At 48.6% G+C, this 15,867-nt stretch overlaps 7 protein-coding genes across 7 annotated transcripts; 5 read left to right on the forward strand and 2 right to left on the reverse strand.

Moving 5' to 3' along the window:
• Positions 1-388: 388 nt before the first annotated feature.
• Positions 389-1,857, forward strand: F9C07_8133 (transcription factor iws1; the record flags this gene model as incomplete). The annotated part of the gene is made up of 4 exons (XM_041294223.1): positions 389-848; positions 924-1,006; positions 1,069-1,547; positions 1,611-1,857. The coding sequence occupies 4 exons, from the start codon at positions 389-391 to the stop codon at positions 1,855-1,857; spliced, it is 1,269 nt and encodes a 422-aa protein (XP_041149525.1).
• A 652-nt stretch (positions 1,858-2,509) lies between these two features.
• On the forward strand, positions 2,510-3,412 carry F9C07_8134 (uncharacterized protein; the record flags this gene model as incomplete). The annotated part of the gene is made up of 2 exons (XM_041294222.1): positions 2,510-2,550; positions 2,668-3,412. 2 exons carry the CDS (start codon positions 2,510-2,512, stop codon positions 3,410-3,412), a joined length of 786 nt encoding a protein of 261 aa, XP_041149524.1.
• Positions 3,413-3,870: 458 nt separating this feature from the next.
• On the reverse strand, positions 3,871-5,990 carry F9C07_8135 (putative MFS peptide transporter; the record flags this gene model as incomplete). The annotated part of the gene is made up of 7 exons (XM_071511732.1): positions 3,871-4,118; positions 4,189-4,620; positions 4,672-4,826; positions 4,883-5,254; positions 5,305-5,527; positions 5,585-5,698; positions 5,747-5,990. The coding sequence occupies 7 exons, from the start codon at positions 5,988-5,990 to the stop codon at positions 3,871-3,873; spliced, it is 1,788 nt and encodes a 595-aa protein (XP_071367693.1).
• A 730-nt stretch (positions 5,991-6,720) lies between these two features.
• On the forward strand, positions 6,721-7,716 carry F9C07_8136 (uncharacterized protein; the record flags this gene model as incomplete). Its single annotated transcript, XM_071511733.1, has 2 exons — positions 6,721-6,844; positions 7,652-7,716. 2 exons carry the CDS (start codon positions 6,721-6,723, stop codon positions 7,714-7,716), a joined length of 189 nt encoding a protein of 62 aa, XP_071367694.1.
• A 68-nt stretch (positions 7,717-7,784) lies between these two features.
• F9C07_2285899 (tubby C-terminal-like domain-containing protein) lies at positions 7,785-9,057 on the reverse strand. Its single transcript, XM_041294235.2, has 2 exons — positions 8,257-9,057; positions 7,785-8,203 (listed from the first exon to the last, which is right to left on the reverse strand). The coding sequence occupies exons 1-2, from the start codon at positions 8,917-8,919 to the stop codon at positions 8,150-8,152; spliced, it is 717 nt and encodes a 238-aa protein (XP_041149522.1). The 5' UTR covers positions 8,920-9,057; the 3' UTR covers positions 7,785-8,149.
• F9C07_2285900 (uncharacterized protein) lies at positions 9,058-12,180 on the forward strand. Its single transcript, XM_041286963.2, has 2 exons — positions 9,058-10,674; positions 10,762-12,180. Exons 1-2 carry the CDS (start codon positions 10,132-10,134, stop codon positions 11,560-11,562), a joined length of 1,344 nt encoding a protein of 447 aa, XP_041149521.1. The 5' UTR covers positions 9,058-10,131; the 3' UTR covers positions 11,563-12,180.
• A 1,156-nt stretch (positions 12,181-13,336) lies between these two features.
• Positions 13,337-15,466, forward strand: F9C07_1737099 (uncharacterized protein). Its single transcript, XM_041294221.2, has 3 exons — positions 13,337-13,722; positions 13,788-14,072; positions 14,194-15,466. Exons 1-3 carry the CDS (start codon positions 13,639-13,641, stop codon positions 14,842-14,844), a joined length of 1,020 nt encoding a protein of 339 aa, XP_041149520.1. The 5' UTR covers positions 13,337-13,638; the 3' UTR covers positions 14,845-15,466.
• Positions 15,467-15,867: the final 401 nt, after the last annotated feature.

Genomic DNA, 15,867 nt, shown 5'->3' on the forward strand with positions numbered 1-15,867 from the left:
ATGAGTTCAAGAAAGGCTACGATTCTGCCAATGCACGGACCATCAGCGGAGGCGGAATTTCTGCGGTCAACTCGACTTTACTTACTTAACCTTTGGTCCCGTCACTTGTGTTCTTGTTGAACGCCAGGTTACTTTTTCTTTTTCTGCTGTTGCAGTTACTTTGGTTTTGGCTTTCTCTTTACTGGATTCTTGATTATACTTCTTTGTATCGATATTGGCCAGGAGAGAAAGTGAAAGAGAAAAGGAAGATAAGAGAGGGTCGATTAAAGATATCGATCTATCTGTTTCTCCCGTCGCAATAGCAACGGAGCGAGCGCCTTGCGCTATCGACTTACTTCACTGTCTACGACACATACACGCGCTACACACCCACATAATCTGAGCCAACATGTCGGCCAGTCCAGAGATCAAACCGGTCGAGGAAGACCCCGTGCAAGCGCCTACCCCCGGCGCCGGCGATGACGAAGCCCAGGGCGTCGAGGAAACAGCCGCTGCCGACTTGGACGCAGCAGATGAAAAGGACAACGGCTCCGATGACGAGTCGATTCTGTCGGAGGTAGACGAGGCGCAGTTCGAGGACTTTGATCCTGAGAATGTCGACGTCGAGGACCGGCCGCAGTTGGCGATTGATGAGGATAATCTGAAGCTTATTGGACGGCATAAGCGGAAGAGGACTGAGGATGGGGAGCGGTCGACGCGCAAGAGGGAGGGGCGGAGGGAGAAGAAGAGTCGGCGGATGAGGGAGTTGGAGGAGGGGGGTGATGATGGGGATGGTAAGGCGAAAAAGAGGGAGAGGAAGAGGAGGGAGCCCACTCCTGAGGATGATGAGACGTTGGATCCTGCTACTCGTATGTTTTTCCCTTTCCCTTTCTCTTAAGATGGGGTGGGGTTGGGGTGATGGATGTTGGGGCTAACTGGTGTAGGTCGTCGTAGGGCTTTGGATCGTGCTATGGATGAGGCGCTCAAGAAGCCTACTAAGAGGCGTTTTCGCAAGGCGGATGGTATTGTATGTTTTATGTTTAATGTTTTGGGTCTACTGTGTGGTTGGGTGCTAATTGATATTGCTAGGATCTGGAACAAATGGCCGATGCCGAGATTGAGGATATGCGCAAGCGCATGACCCATGCTGCTCAGATGGACGCTATTAGTCGTCGGGAGGGCAAGCCCGCTATGCATAAGTTGAAAATGCTGCCTGAGGTGGTCTCTCTACTCAATCGAAACCAGTATGTCAACAGTCTGGTTGACCCCGAAATCAACCTGCTTGAGGCGGTGAAGTTCTTCCTGGAGCCTTTGGATGACGGCTCGCTGCCGGCCTACAATATCCAGCGTGATTTGATGACTTCGCTGGCTAAGCTTCCGATCAACAAGGAGGCGCTTGTTGCGAGTGGAATCGGCAAGGTGATTGTGTTCTACACCCGGAGTAAACGTCCCGAAGCCGGCATCAAGCGTATGGCTGAGCGTCTGCTTGCTGAATGGACGCGCCCTATCCTCCAGCGTAGCGATGATTACTCCAAGCGAGTCTACCAGGAAGCGGAGTTCGATCCTCGGTATGTGACCCAATACCTCTAGTTTGGTTGACCTGGAACAGAAACTAACTCTAGGTTGTCTAGAAAAGTTCAACGTACTACACAATCGGCCCAGGCCACTGCGGCAGAAGCGCGCGCTCGCGAACTGCTTCCTCCTCGTCTGGCGAACCGTGCCCGCGCCGAGATCACACATACCAGCTACACTGTCGTGCCTCGTCCGACGATGGTGCAGGAGAGCAAGTTCGCGCGGCCACTGGGTGCCAGTGGAGAGGATCGATTCCGAAAGATGCGTGCACGACAGATTGCGGCGTCGAAGGGATCGCGTCGATAGGATCGTTTCGGTTTCATGCATATTATGTTGCCACATGTCGAATGCATGGTTACTTCCATTTTCTTTTCTCTTTATTCTCTTTTTTCTTCTCGTCTTGCCGATCACATTTTCTTATGTTTTTATCCGATTGTATCGCAAAGTGTTACCTACGGTTCGGGTGCCGGCGTCAAGGGATTGATAAGTCATAGTCATTAGTCTAGAACAAACCAACAATATTTGCATAAAAAAATGACAGAATAATTTCCGGAAGCCCATACCGAAGTCGGTAGGAGTAACCTGCCAATCATGCCATCCGGAAAGCTCCAAAATTACCCGCAACGGCTGACTCAGACGCTTCTTCTCGCGCGAGAAAGTCTGGCGTCATGCGCACGTAAAGAGTTTAGTTCGCTGCGCCCATGGCCTTCCGAGCTTTGCCCGGCAGACCCCGAACACCTAAATTGCTTTTCATCGGTACGTCACGGCCTTTGCTCAATCGCCGACTCTGGTCTTTTTCGTGCGCTTTGCTATTTAAATCCGTCGTTGCGCCATAGCTTTTCTTCTCACTCTCCATTCTGGTTTTTAGATTGGGTTACTCCTCTCTTCAGTTGAAGATTATACACATTTAATTGATTAATATATCGCTTACAAACTACACTACAAACAAACACACATAATGAAGCTCCTCACCAAGGAAGAAGAAGACGCTCACTACAGGTAAGACCACACCACACCATACAACCCCAATATACAACCCACCTCCAAATCATCCCAAACTCCCCTCAATCCCACCCCATCCCCAAGGAAAAACAAACTAACAAAATAAAAAAACAGAGCAGTCCTAAAAGGCGGCACAATCGGCACCGTCCTCGGTCTAATAGGCGGCTACGCCGGCGTCCTCGCCGCATCCCGCCGCTACCACACAATCCGCAACCTAACGCTCCCCATGAAAGCCTTCCTCGTCACCTCCTCGGGTACCTTCGTCGGCATCATCGCAGCCGACAACTCATCCCGGAACTTCGAAGTTGAGCGCAACGCCGACCAGCAATGGTACCAGAACCGGGAGCAGCGGCTGCGCGAGGAGTCGCTGCAGGGGATGAGTTTCATGGAGCGGTCGCTGGCGTGGGCGAGGAAGGAGAAGTATACGATTGTTACCGCGACGTGGGTGGCGTCTATGATTGGGAGTTTTGTGCTGGTGGGACGCAATCCGTACCTCAGTGGACAGCAGAAGATTGTCCAGGCGCGTGTTTATGCGCAGGGTTTGACGCTTGCGGTTCTGGTTGCTTCTGCGGCGTTTGAGATCAGTGATCAGAGGAAGGGGAAGGGGATTTTGAAGAAGAAGTTGGAGGAGAAGGAGGCTGCTGATGGGAAGTCTGGTGTTGTTGTTGAGGAGGAGCCTGTTAGGCATCAGCAGAATGAGGGGCAGGGTGATCTCTGGAAGGATATGGTTGCTGCTGAGGAGGAGCGGTTGAAGAAGAAGCATCAGAGTGTTTGGGAACATCCTGAGTTGCATAAGGAGGGTCAGCAGCAACAGCAGCAGCAGGCTAAGGAGGTTAAGGAGGAGAAGACGCAGCAGTGAGTCTGTTGTGGTTGGCTCTTCGCTTGGCTTTGTGTCTTTGGTTGAAGCGTTATCGGGGGTCTTCATTGCTTTGCGGGGACTGAAAAGTCTTTTGTTTTGGGCTTATAGATTCTTGTCCTGATTTTGTTTTCTGGGTGGCGCAGGGCGTTGATTGTTGATTGTTGTTGTTCTCTGCTGGGTGGCTCACATGGTGCTGCAGCGGCTGTGTGTACACTGGTTGTACTGTATTCTATGAATCTCCTCTACAATTGATGCCTCGTCATGTCTTGTTTACTATGTGAGCTCCTGGAATGTCAATAATCCTTTTGTCTGTTTCAATCAGTTATGTGCATACCAGTGCACTGACATGTTCCGTCAACAACCACCATATCGTCTCTTATGTTCACAATGCATATTGGGTACATCCGCATGAACACCGTACCTTGATGCCGTACTCCGTAGGCAAGATCTTGCTATTGCTAGACATCGGTCTTCTCACTCTGAGCGCGTGGCCCACGGCCCAAGTATGAAGACGCCTCGAGGCTGTTGAGCTCATCCTCTTCCTTATCCAGCTTGTGATGCGTAATCCAAAAGAGATTGCCCCCGATAAAGGAAAGTACAGCGACGAAACCATAGTTCCACACAAGAAGGGGGTCAGTAGATAGAAGAGTTAGGCCTTGTTGGATTGCAGACGAGAAAGCGTGCATGAAGAGATAAATAGATTGCACTATCGGTTAGATTTAGATTAGTAGATGCAATGAACACTTCATATCAACGTCATATACTATAGAACATACCTAAGCTCTTCATATTCTTCGGCGCCTTGGTGAATGCGTACTCGTACCCAGTGATCGAGGTGAAAATCTCTGAAAAAGCAATCAAGACGTACGGCACAGCTTGCACCCAGACATTGACAGGCGCAGGAGTCTTGCAGCTCTTCTCGCCCGGATACTTGCCACATTTACCCGTTTGGTAGATATAGTGCTGTATCACGGCGGCAGATACCATGGATATAGCGGCGAGCATGTACCCCGCGTACATTCGCTTCAGAGGGGTAAACTGGACGCCTAGTCTCTGGATTCCAGGGTAGACAACCTGGTCCATGATAGGTATGAAGATAATGAGGGTCACCGGATTCAGGTTCATGATGATGTCGTTTGGGACACCGTGAAGCTCCATGGTGGCCGCCTGAGAGGTGAGATTGTTGGTCATTTGTCCGTAGGCCAGCCCTAAGCTTGGTTAGACAGACATGCCTGGAGACCTTGACCAGAGTTACTTACAGTACAGGGGGTACCAGAGGAAGACGGCGCATGCTTTGAGAGCTCTGCGCACCTCGTCTACCCATTTGTCGTCGAAGGTCATCCACACTGGTTTTCTCTGAACGTTGCTGGGCTTCACGTTCTCCCAGAAGTCACTTGCTCGGCAGTTCTGGACACTGTTTGCAAAGTATCAGCTAAGCTGGTTAGTGCGGAGTGAATAGTTTCCACTGACAATCTGATAGGATTCCATGACCACCTGCCCTTGAGCGCGAATGCCCAGAGCTTGAACGCCCTTCCCACCACTGAACCAGTTGGGGGAGTGACCTCATAGTTCTTGCGACAGACATAAAGCACCAGTGGACAGAGGGCGAACATGATGGTGGGAAGGACGAAGGAGAGCCAAAATCCAACATATTTCTCTGCATACACCATGACAATCTGTCCAAGCAAGGAGCCAACGTTGATCATGAAGTAGAAATACAGGAAGATCCGGGTGATCGTCTGAGCCGGGTCCACGATGACACGTTCTCCGGTTTTTGGAAGTCTTTTGATGTAGTGTCTGGTTTCTTTGTGCTGTTCTGCGATTAGAGGAGCGACGTTCGACCTATTAATGTGTCAATAAAGGTATTCACAATCAGAAAGGTCAGCCTGTACTTGAAACCTCCCACACCAATTCCGAAGAGTACTAGACCCACTATGAAGCAACCTAACGCACCGTTGGGATGCACAATCACCTGGGGAAGAGATGCGATGATCAACACAATGTGTCCAACCATGGCAAAGGCGATGGCAACTTGAATCGTCTTCAGGCGGCCCCAGAACTCGTCGGCCACCCAGGCACCAATAATAGCAGTCACATAACACCAGAAAACATTGACTTCGAATGTCAGAGTATTGTCAGCACACTAGGGGGCGTTGCAATTGGGGAGCTCACGAGTAGTTAGGCCTGTGGAGACTCTCTGGCCCATGCCTAGAGCTCCAGACTGTCCTGCATGGCCGGCACCAGTACTTGAGTTGGGTGGAAGAGGCTGTTGGATAAAGTTGACAACTGAAGAGGGTCATTCTCATATCTCGTGCGACCGAAAGGACTACATACAAACAGCAGTGGTTCCATAGTAGGAGAACCGTTCGCACAGCTCAACAAAGGCGATGGTATATGCAGTCCATTTAACACTTCCAGCGACACGACGAAGAGACTCCAGTTCCTCTCCAGTTGGGGTTGCGTAGCCGTCATCATGCGGAGAGGGAGCCGCCGAAAGCACTATAGTCTCTTGCTCTGAGAGGGGAGCTTTGAGTGTCTCAAGAGCATTAGACTTTCCTCGGCTAATGGTGTCGCTCATAGTTGTGACAAGGCGAAGCACTGGTAAACAATACTGAGCAGAAGGTCAGGACGGTTCAGGAATAAAATGAGATGATAAAGATTACCAAGCGAGGGGCTCAAGAGTGACTCTAGAACCAGAAGAAGAAAAAGAGACCCAAGAGGCAGCGAGGGCAAGCTTCGGGCGAACGAAGGATAAAACACAAGAGAAAAAGAAGAAGGGAGTTGAAGAGTCGGCAGAGGATAGGGGGATGGGTCGAGTGCCTGGGGAAGATGGCAGTCAATCTCGTGCCTGTCTGGAATAAACTTTTATATAGAAATTCACTCTCACCAGATGGGCCTCTTACATTTAATTGGAGAGAAATATTCCAATTCTAGGCATCGGCCAGTGTTCTTCTACGAATAGCCAGGGATGGGACAGATTACTACTTAGTATCTGCTACCACTTTTGTGTCATACCTGAAGTTGATATACGGGCTAGTCTTTCGTCCGGTATTGAGCTATGACCATTGAGAAGAGATACCAGGTCTACCCGTGACCTGACAATTGGTTTGAATTCCTTATCTAGGAGGTTGAAGGTAACGCAAACGCCACTGCTTGGTGAATGGGAACCTAGAGACGGCTACTCGCTGATGGTCTAGTCAGTATTTGAATCATGCTCAGTCTAAAGTTTCTCCGCACTCTTGGGGAAGTTTGTGGCCAAGCTATCATACAAATGTCAGGTTTCTCCGGATATCAGGCCTACTTTGAGAATGTCCATGATCCCCGAATGCAACAAAGAAGGCCTGGAACTCTTGGAATGTTTTTATCTAGTCATCTTTCGATTAAGAAGACACCATATGTTTGACGTTGCAAGTGTTGGTATGGACCAGCATCGTTGGTCTCCCAAGGTAACACAGCGAGAAAAGACGTTCAATAATAGGCGGGATATTGATTTGAGGCTATATCAGTGAATGATCCTACTAATTCTGACCCGTGATCACCTGCGTGGACCAGCCATGTCCAGCCTAAACTGTTATTGTAATCATGGTCCTAGGACCTAATATGCAACGACATTCCCAAGAACCAGAAGACTGGTTTTCCTTGACATCAGAGTAATATATCATGCACCTGGATTTGCTATATATAATGACACAATAAGGGTAAACCCCATTAGAGTTGGAAGGCCCTCGTTGGCAACCATCTGCCGAGCTACCAATACAACTCCTGCCTGGCTGTTCATCAAAAAGTCTTACTAAAATGAATTGGAATGGCATAGATAGATAACTGTTTAGGGAAGATACACAAGAAATCACTCGAGTGAGCCAATAGATGAGGCATCATACTACCTACGGTTGCACCTGAACACAGCTTATAGGTCATTATATTGATGAGCGGGAAGGAATTTAGAAAAAGGGTAGCCAAGGTTAGCTATAAGTGGCTAACGTATGAAGATATTGTCCGATTGGATGGTTGATTATTACGACGGATGGCATACATACCAGCAAGATACCACGGAGGAGATATAAGCAAAGGAAACCTAGCGGTAACTTGGGCTAAGAAAAACACGTCTAGTCCCAGCCGTCTTGGAGGTGCCCCGCTGATGGTGTTCCCTGTATTTCTTTGTCCTTTGGTTTTTCTTTCCGTATATGTATTGTAGCGCGTCATATATCAATACCATGTATGCTTAACGCCAGATCTAAGGGGAGCTCCAAGCTACCATCAACCCTGATGAGGGCGATGGTACCATGCATTCACGACGTTCTTGAAAATTTCTGAGTATCCTTTGTAATGGTTAGCCTGAGTGAGCATAGAACTATAGCCTATGTCAAGATAAAGAGAACGAAAGTCTCGAGCAGTGTGCTGGTCATATCAGTCATCATTCATTTAGTGAGCTAACTATTTACATTCATCTCACGCAGTAACTCTCATTCGTGTAGGCAAATGATAGGAATGTTACAGACGGAGCTAACCAACATACTTATGTTGTAGTAGATATGGGAAATCATCAGTGAGTTCAGGTCATCGCGTTTAATGAGTGTCGCCAGGTTGGGCAGAAGTAAGCGTTGAGCAGGTAGCAGGTGGTGTAGCCGCCATTTACGCACAGCTTTTTGGACTCCTTAAGGCAGTAGCAGCCATATATTAAGGAGGAAGTTTCAGAGTTAGTGTTATCTCCAATTCCCGTTGTCATAAAGTCATCGATCAAACATTCGCAGAGAAAACCGTGTCGGATATGATAACTGCAACAGCCGCAATCTAGAGACACAGTCAGCCAATTTTCCATCGCTAAGTTTGCGCAAGTTACATACTAGTGATTGATCGACGTGCGCAGTTATGATGATATCCAGGACCGGTCGATAGCCATGCTTAGAACTAGGAAAGCGCTTCATCAAGGCCAACTTCTCGTTGTGTTGTATACTCTCGCGCACTTCCGCTACCTTCCTATCACCATCCACAATATCATATAATGCTAAAACATTCCCGCGACTCTGGACCTCTAGGGATAGTTCCTTATCCTCCTTACGCTTGGATTCGAAGGCTGCGACGTTGTCGAATGTGATGGTGAAATCGCCCCAACCAGATATACCAGACGTTCGTCGCGGACTAACGGTGGCTATCTTCGCACTACTACTCCCCGGCAGGGAGATGGACCAGGAATTCCTAAAGGACTTTCTGTAGATCTCGAACAAAGGGAGGCCCGAGGAATCTCTGAACTCCCGACACGGGCGGTCGTTGAATTTCCGACCGGAGGCTGTGAACAGAACTATACCGTCATCGTCTTGGATGCTATAACCAATCGCAGATTTTGGGTCACCTTGGGGTCGAAATGTGAGGAGAGATTTAGCTTCGGTCATATATTCTCTTCGAAGAGCGATCGGGCGCTGGGGAGCTTTCAGAACTCTGCGAATCCGGGGAGAGCATCCGGTAGCCAACGGAGCTTGCAGGGGTGGTAGTACGTAGGTGGTGGACATTGTGCTGCTGGCGGTTGGAGGGGGAATTGGGCTGCCCTGCGTTCTGAGGTGCTGCGATTGCGGGGAAGGCAGCTTTGTTTATAATCAAGCGGAGAGTTGGACGTGATAAGCCCATAAATCACTCGCGCACAGCCCGGCGCCCCCCGATGACTTCATAGGTGGTAAAGGTATTTACCCCATCCGGCTTGGAAGAGGCCCACCAATCAGGGCATCCATGGCCTGACCTACTTTCCAGGTCCTAAGAATACCTGCCCAGACAAGTGGTCTGGAATGCGATACATGACTTGCCAAGACCGTTCGGTTGTGATATGGCCTCCTACTAAGGAGGATAGATTCGGAGTTACACCTCAATTTGACACATTGCAGAGTACTTGCAGGATAAGCTTACATAGTTTCCAATCAGACCACTCTAGGCACAAGAGTCGTGTAACTTTGACCTATCAAATAGATGTATATATACGGAGTACTCCGTCTATAAGACCTAGAGGCTGAACGATTGCCGTTCGGCTTATTCATGTTTCTGAGAGATGGCGGTGTCATATGTGCAAACAAACCATACTCGCAGTCTCCCACGCCCAGCCACAAAACCCCGTGACCGATCCATTGCCCTGATCCACTTGGGGACTAGTCCCAAACCCAAACCCAGACGAACTGGAATCGCCCTGAACGTGTTCCCGGGTACACGGGTGGCACTCCCTTCCTTTTGTCGATCTTGGGCCCTTTTTTATTTGTTCAAAAGAAAATTTCTTTTGGATGCTTATGCCCTAGAAAACCCATTATGATGACAACCATGTATTTATCCAATGCTGGAGAAAACCAGAAATAGAAGCGGAGAGGCTGAGGAAAGCCAAGACGCTTGCAACAATGCTAACGCGAAAACAGCTGGAATGTCTCAAATTTAACCCATCGTTTGACTGTTTGACTTGTTCCAAATTCCCCTCGACGGAGATCCGAGTGGGGGGCGACGGTCTCTTTTTTTAAGCCTTTTTAATCTATTTTTCTTTTACGGAGTAGCTCTTCGATGTTAACCACTCATCTTTATGTCATAACGATTGGCTGTGGTTTCTCACTACCAAGGCATTCAACCCTTCACTGTCTGCGTAGTCAGCTGTTCGCTAGTCCTACTACTTGAGTAGGTATCAACGCCCAGTTCTGCTGCCTGATTCCTACCTACCTCCACTTCATGACACTTCACCCCTGAAGTCCGTCGGTATGAAAATATGGCGGCAACGTGCGTCTCGCCCCGTGCGGGTGCTCCTATACCTCCTAGCACTTGTGCTTCTGCTGTGGATCGTTCTACCCTACGACCACCCTATCCGGCTATCGGCTCGCTTTAATGTTACAGCCTTTGGTACCGCCCTCACCTCTTACCTTGGGGGCCGTTGGTGGTTCTCAGAACGCTCAACTTTCCCAATTGTGCTATCGGACGATGTTGCTGTGTTGATGAAATCGGGATTTGGGACAAAGGATCGCATTGCCGCTTGGTTGGAAGCTCACGAGCACGACAAATTCAACAACCTCCTTCTTGTTGGCGACTTCGCGACACCCTCAGGACAACTTTTTAACTACAATGGCCGGCGCCTACCAGTTTCTGACCTCGTGGCTTGGATGCTGGAAAAGGGATACTTGTCTGCAGAACTGGCGCACCCACGACTGATGAAGCATTCTAACTTAAGCACTGCCATCTCCAACGGCGATGTGGACATCGCAAAGGAACTATCGAAGTCGTTCGGGTGGGAACTGGACGCTCTAAAGGTACCTAGCCCTGATTCTTAAACTTCCGTTCCGTCTCACATCGATGTGATACCTCATTAGTCGACGTGGAAGGCTGACATGTAATAGTTTATCTCCGGCCTTGAATTATGCTATGACCAGATGCCGGATAAAAAGTGGTACATTATGGCAGACGACGATACGTATCTCATGCAGCCCGCCCTCAAGCTGTTACTAGAACATCTTGATCCTGAAGTACCCCTATACGTTGGCAACGCGGTAGGGGACTACAAAGGCCGCTTTGCACATGGAGGATCCTCCGTGATCCTATCCCAAGCCACAATGCGTCTTCTTTTCTCGCACCGCGAAGTGGTTACCTCGGCCCATCTAGAGTCTCTCGAAGAAACGTGGGGCGATAAACTTCTCGCGACGACATTGCTCAAATTAGGTATCTATCTCGACGAACGATACGTCATCTTTTTCAATGGGGGCCCACCTCGAGCCATAAGGGTCACAGAAGACCGCTTGTGCGCGCCGATCATCTCTTTCCATAGTTTAACTCCTTCAGAAATGATAAATGTCGGTCGGAGGTTCCAGCATACAGATGAAGTTCTTCTTTGGATTGACTTATGGGATATCTACGGTGCCCCTTCTCTGGACTCGCCGGTACTCGAGTCAGGCCGAAAGGACTGGGACCACGTCGGAGGCCTGGATGAATCAACCATGACCGTCAATGAAGTTTCAACAGCTCAGAGATGTATCCAGATATGCCAGAACTACTCAAAGTCTTGTCTGGCTTGGACCTGGGAGTCGGAGAAACAGCTCTGCCATATCAGCAACTGGATGGTACCAGGAGAACAGGCTGAAGGTAAAACCTCGGGAATCAATGTGCCACGTGCGAAAAATCTTGTTAGCATGTGTCGATCGTGATCGACTCGGCTGACCATCCACAAACTGTCAACATTGCTCATAATCAGAGGGCAAGGCTTTCTCAATAGCACATCCCAGGATGATCATTGTTAAGTCACAAAGAGCCCCACGGCAGTCGATGGAATATCATACCCGGATGCAGGGGATTCACCGAGCTGCCAGAGGTCGTTTTAGCGGGCGGTGGCGAAGTCTGCACAATTGACATAAGTATAGCGATTGCCTAGCTGCACGAGGTGTAGCATAAGCCCACCTATTCACACGATCTATTCAACAGATATCTTCACCATTCGGCAACAAGGGGAATAGAGAAGTGACTTCGCCCTCGGCAGGGCTTATCTTTTGCACGCAGCCGACTCCTATTTTCTTTCTTCCACTACGACATTTTTATAGACGTCTCATCATTTGTGTACATTACGTTTCTTCATCGCTGTATATACTTCAAGTACTTCTTGCTTCACTTGAGAGTCTAGAATCAGGCAGGTTAGATTATTGAACGCCAATAAAGCCTCAGCATGGCTTTCACTATTGCACCTGGGGAGGTTTGATAATGCATTGGCTTTCTTTGACTGATGAAGGTTCACTGATGCTTTCAAAATAAATCGTACAGTAGGGCTGCAAGGAGCTTATTCTGAACTGCAGTGTTCACATCATAAGGGAAAACATCATAATCTTTTGGAAGTTACTTTGCAAGTGACTGACGAAAGCCAAGTCCGACAATGTATCTCCTTGCATAAATCTTGACTATGATCCATGACCGCGTCCCGAGTAGTCGTAACAACCCGGCCGTCCACATTTAATTGGTTATAGTAGAGCCCTGCACCACATCCGGGCCCCTTGGCACATACACTAAGCTGTCGATCACTCCCAACGGACCCTGATGGGATAGCGATCAACTTGTCTGGGCACGGGCACTGAACTCAGAGTCGCGTCATTGTTTTATCGCCTCAAGGGAGAAAGACCAGTAAGTCCTTTCTACTCCTGAACGATTAGGCACGTTAAAATCAATAAACAACATCGACTTGGTATGAACAATTGTTTCTGGTATAATTATGACCTGCAGTACCTGAGACTAGCGGACCACTGATCTACAGAATTCTTGCGTTGGAGCGGGATAAAATGTCCTATTCACTTCGTGACAGTACCCACTTCTCCAAAGAATTTTGTATCCTGACCCACTCCTGATGTCGAGCATCGATCAAATGCTGTTTCGGGTATCCCATGCTCTCCACCGAGACGATCTTGTCCTAACACGCTATGGCCCTCCCTTCAGGACCCACTTCCGGGTTGTAGTATACCTAAGGTACGGTACCTTTAAGGGCTATATCGTTGACTGTCCTTACTGGAATAACTTCAAATGAAATAGTTGGCTTTGTTGTCGCTGAGTAAGTTATGGAAGATATACAGAAGTGTGTGTTGTTGAACGCATATATCCTCAATCAACTGAAAAGGTATATGTTGTGCTCTCCACCTGATATGCGGGTCATGTAGTAGGAAACACATCGTTGGATTGATAAACGCGTTGTTTATGTTCAATTATTTACTCAATTTCTTTTCTTTATTCCTTCATCATCTTGCAGATTCCACAGCACCGATACCTGGGTCTCTATCCTGTCTTATGGTGTATGAGCTATGTCAAGCTTTGCGTACCCTTATTTAGCCACATTTTGTGCCTCGGAGCAAATGGAATCTCTTCCGTATCTTATATCGTTAACTTGCCGACAGCAAACCCACTTAGATTGCGCGATTCGACTAACCTCAGATGAAAGCTATAGCTCATGCGGGGATCTCGGTAGATGGATTCCGTGTCGCGGGATCTATGCATCCGGCATCCGAACAGTCCTTCGGTTCGGATCAAGTATCATAACTAAACCGAGAGTATATCAAGACTCATCCGCTGGTTTGATTTGTTATCTGCTTATTAAAACAGATATTCGACTGACAAATGCTTCCTAACGTCCAAATAGAGGCAATAAAAAGGGCTTCTATCTGGTCGCCATGGAAGTGATAACACTCAAATTCGCTTGATCGAAAATATCCAAGCCTAATACAGCATTCCGTATTAATCAGTTCGATATAATGTCCCAACACGTACTCCTCCTGGGTGCCACCGGCCAGACAGGCAATTCTATCCTTAATGGACTCCTTGAGCACGGCGAATATGTATGCGAGGAGATCCGTCAAACCGGCATGTCTATTTCTAGCACTAACATCATTTCGCTACTCAGGAAGTCGCTGCGTTGGTTCGTCCTTCGTCAGCTGGAACACCGAAAGTGAAGGCTGTGGCCGAACGGGATGTGAAGATCATCGCTGCCGATATCACCGGCCCGGTGGATGATCTAGCTAGCATCCTCCGTGACTTCGATGTTGTGATTAGTGCTATCGATGCCTTGAGCATGCACGCTCAGGAGAATCTAGTCACCGCTGCGAAGCAGGCCGGCGTGAAGCGGTTTGTCCCGTGCGCATTTATCACCGTGTGTCCGCCGGGTGGTGTGTTCCGTCTGAGAGATGAGGTATTTCTACCCATTTAACCCATGTTGAGCTTCAGGATTGGCCTCCAGCAACGGAAGATAGCCCCTTTCGTGTCAAACAACGACCTGGATTACAGGAAAGTCGCTAACAGCTATACCACAGAAAGAAGCGATATACCAACATATCCGCAAGCTTCACCTCCCCTACACCATCATCGACGTCGGATTCTGGCACCAGATCTCCTTTCCAACTGTTCCATCCGGCCGCGTAGACTACGCCTCCATGTATGCGCCCAACACAACCATCCACGCAGGCGGCAACGCACCAAACCTCCTCACCGACCTTCGTGACATAGGCCCCTTCGTCGCGCGCATTATCGCCGACCCCCGCACCCTCAATCGATCAGTCTACACATGGTCCGACGTGCTGACTCAGAACGAGATTTTTGACATGATGGAGGAGATGAGCGGCGAAAAGATAGAGCGCACCTACGTGTCCGCTGAGACAATTGAAACGGCCATTGCGACCTTCAAAGAGACTCTTGAGAAGGAACCAGAAAATATACCCACCCGTCTTGCACTGACCATGTTCCAGTATTTCCTCAGTAAAGCCATCCGTGGTGACAACCGGCCGGAGTATGCGAAGTATTTGGGTTACTTGGATGCCAGGGAGTTGTATCCGGATTTTGAACCGAGGAGCTTCAGGAGCTACTTGAAAGAGGTCCTCGATGGCAAGGCAGAGAAGGTGTATAAGGATAACGAGGGTATTGAGCAGTTGAAGAAATGGTTCTTTGAGTCGGGTTTGCCGCTTTAGATTCCAGTTAGGCTCCTATGTGGTGGGCAGTGCTTTGAAGGAAGTACTACGATGGATCCATGCATCCATTGTGTGGATTGATGAATAGCATCATATAATAGCAGCTAGTTCTGCTAAGTGGGCAAATGGTATTTATATTATTTTAGGACATTGAAGACTCCAGCTCCGTGCTTATTCTTTGACAAAGAGCATGGCCACCTGAGCTTAGAAGCGTTTCCTTCTCCACCCACTCTTCCAATCCCCACCATTCTATGTCTGTCAAAGGTGAATGACAGAATAGCAGCTACTACATTCTCTCAGAAAAGAACCTGATTCGCAGGCCGAGTCTCAGAGGCAGTTGGGGTTGTACCAGGGCCATAGATTTATGCTTTGTTTCGTACCTTTATAAAACCCACTTCTCCCCACAACAGACAATACCTTCTTTTCTCCTTAATCTGACACCTCTTGTCAAAAATAACGACATCCTTTGGCGGAGAGTTAGCATACTATTCCACCAAGGAGAGAGAAGCGAATACCCTCCATCAACTTAGTCACTACCAGGAGAAAACCTAATGTCCTACTCTCCTCAACAGCAAGAGTAGCTGGATTGAAGTGACTGAACCTTGCAATCCCCGACTTTAACGTTTTGGTTTGTCCCCCGCCGAGGCTGGATGGATCCCTGCTATCCTTGCCGCTGTCAGCGACTGACCTGCTTCTATAGTCAACTATGATCGAAAAGAGCCCCTCATATATTAAGTTTCTGGTCCCACCGCGATATGCTCGTCACCAGGGTGGAAGGGAGATATTAGGAGGTGGAAGGCTTGGTGCTTGTTACATATTGATTGGGTATGAAAAGACACAAAGGGAAAGATGCCTTTAATCGATATAAAGGCTTGAGGTTGATGACAAAAGAAGGATCGAAAGGCTAGGGAGGCAGGTATAGGTATTGTGCTAACCCCGGCTGAGGTCATGGGGCTCAGCAGTGTCGGTCAGAAGAGCGGAGGAGAAGCAATACCAACATTATAGCTACAGTGATAACCGTCG

This window comes from Aspergillus flavus, chromosome 6 (genome assembly GCF_009017415.1).
Source record: "Aspergillus flavus chromosome 6, complete sequence".
Lineage (NCBI taxonomy): Eukaryota > Fungi > Ascomycota > Eurotiomycetes > Eurotiales > Aspergillaceae > Aspergillus > Aspergillus flavus.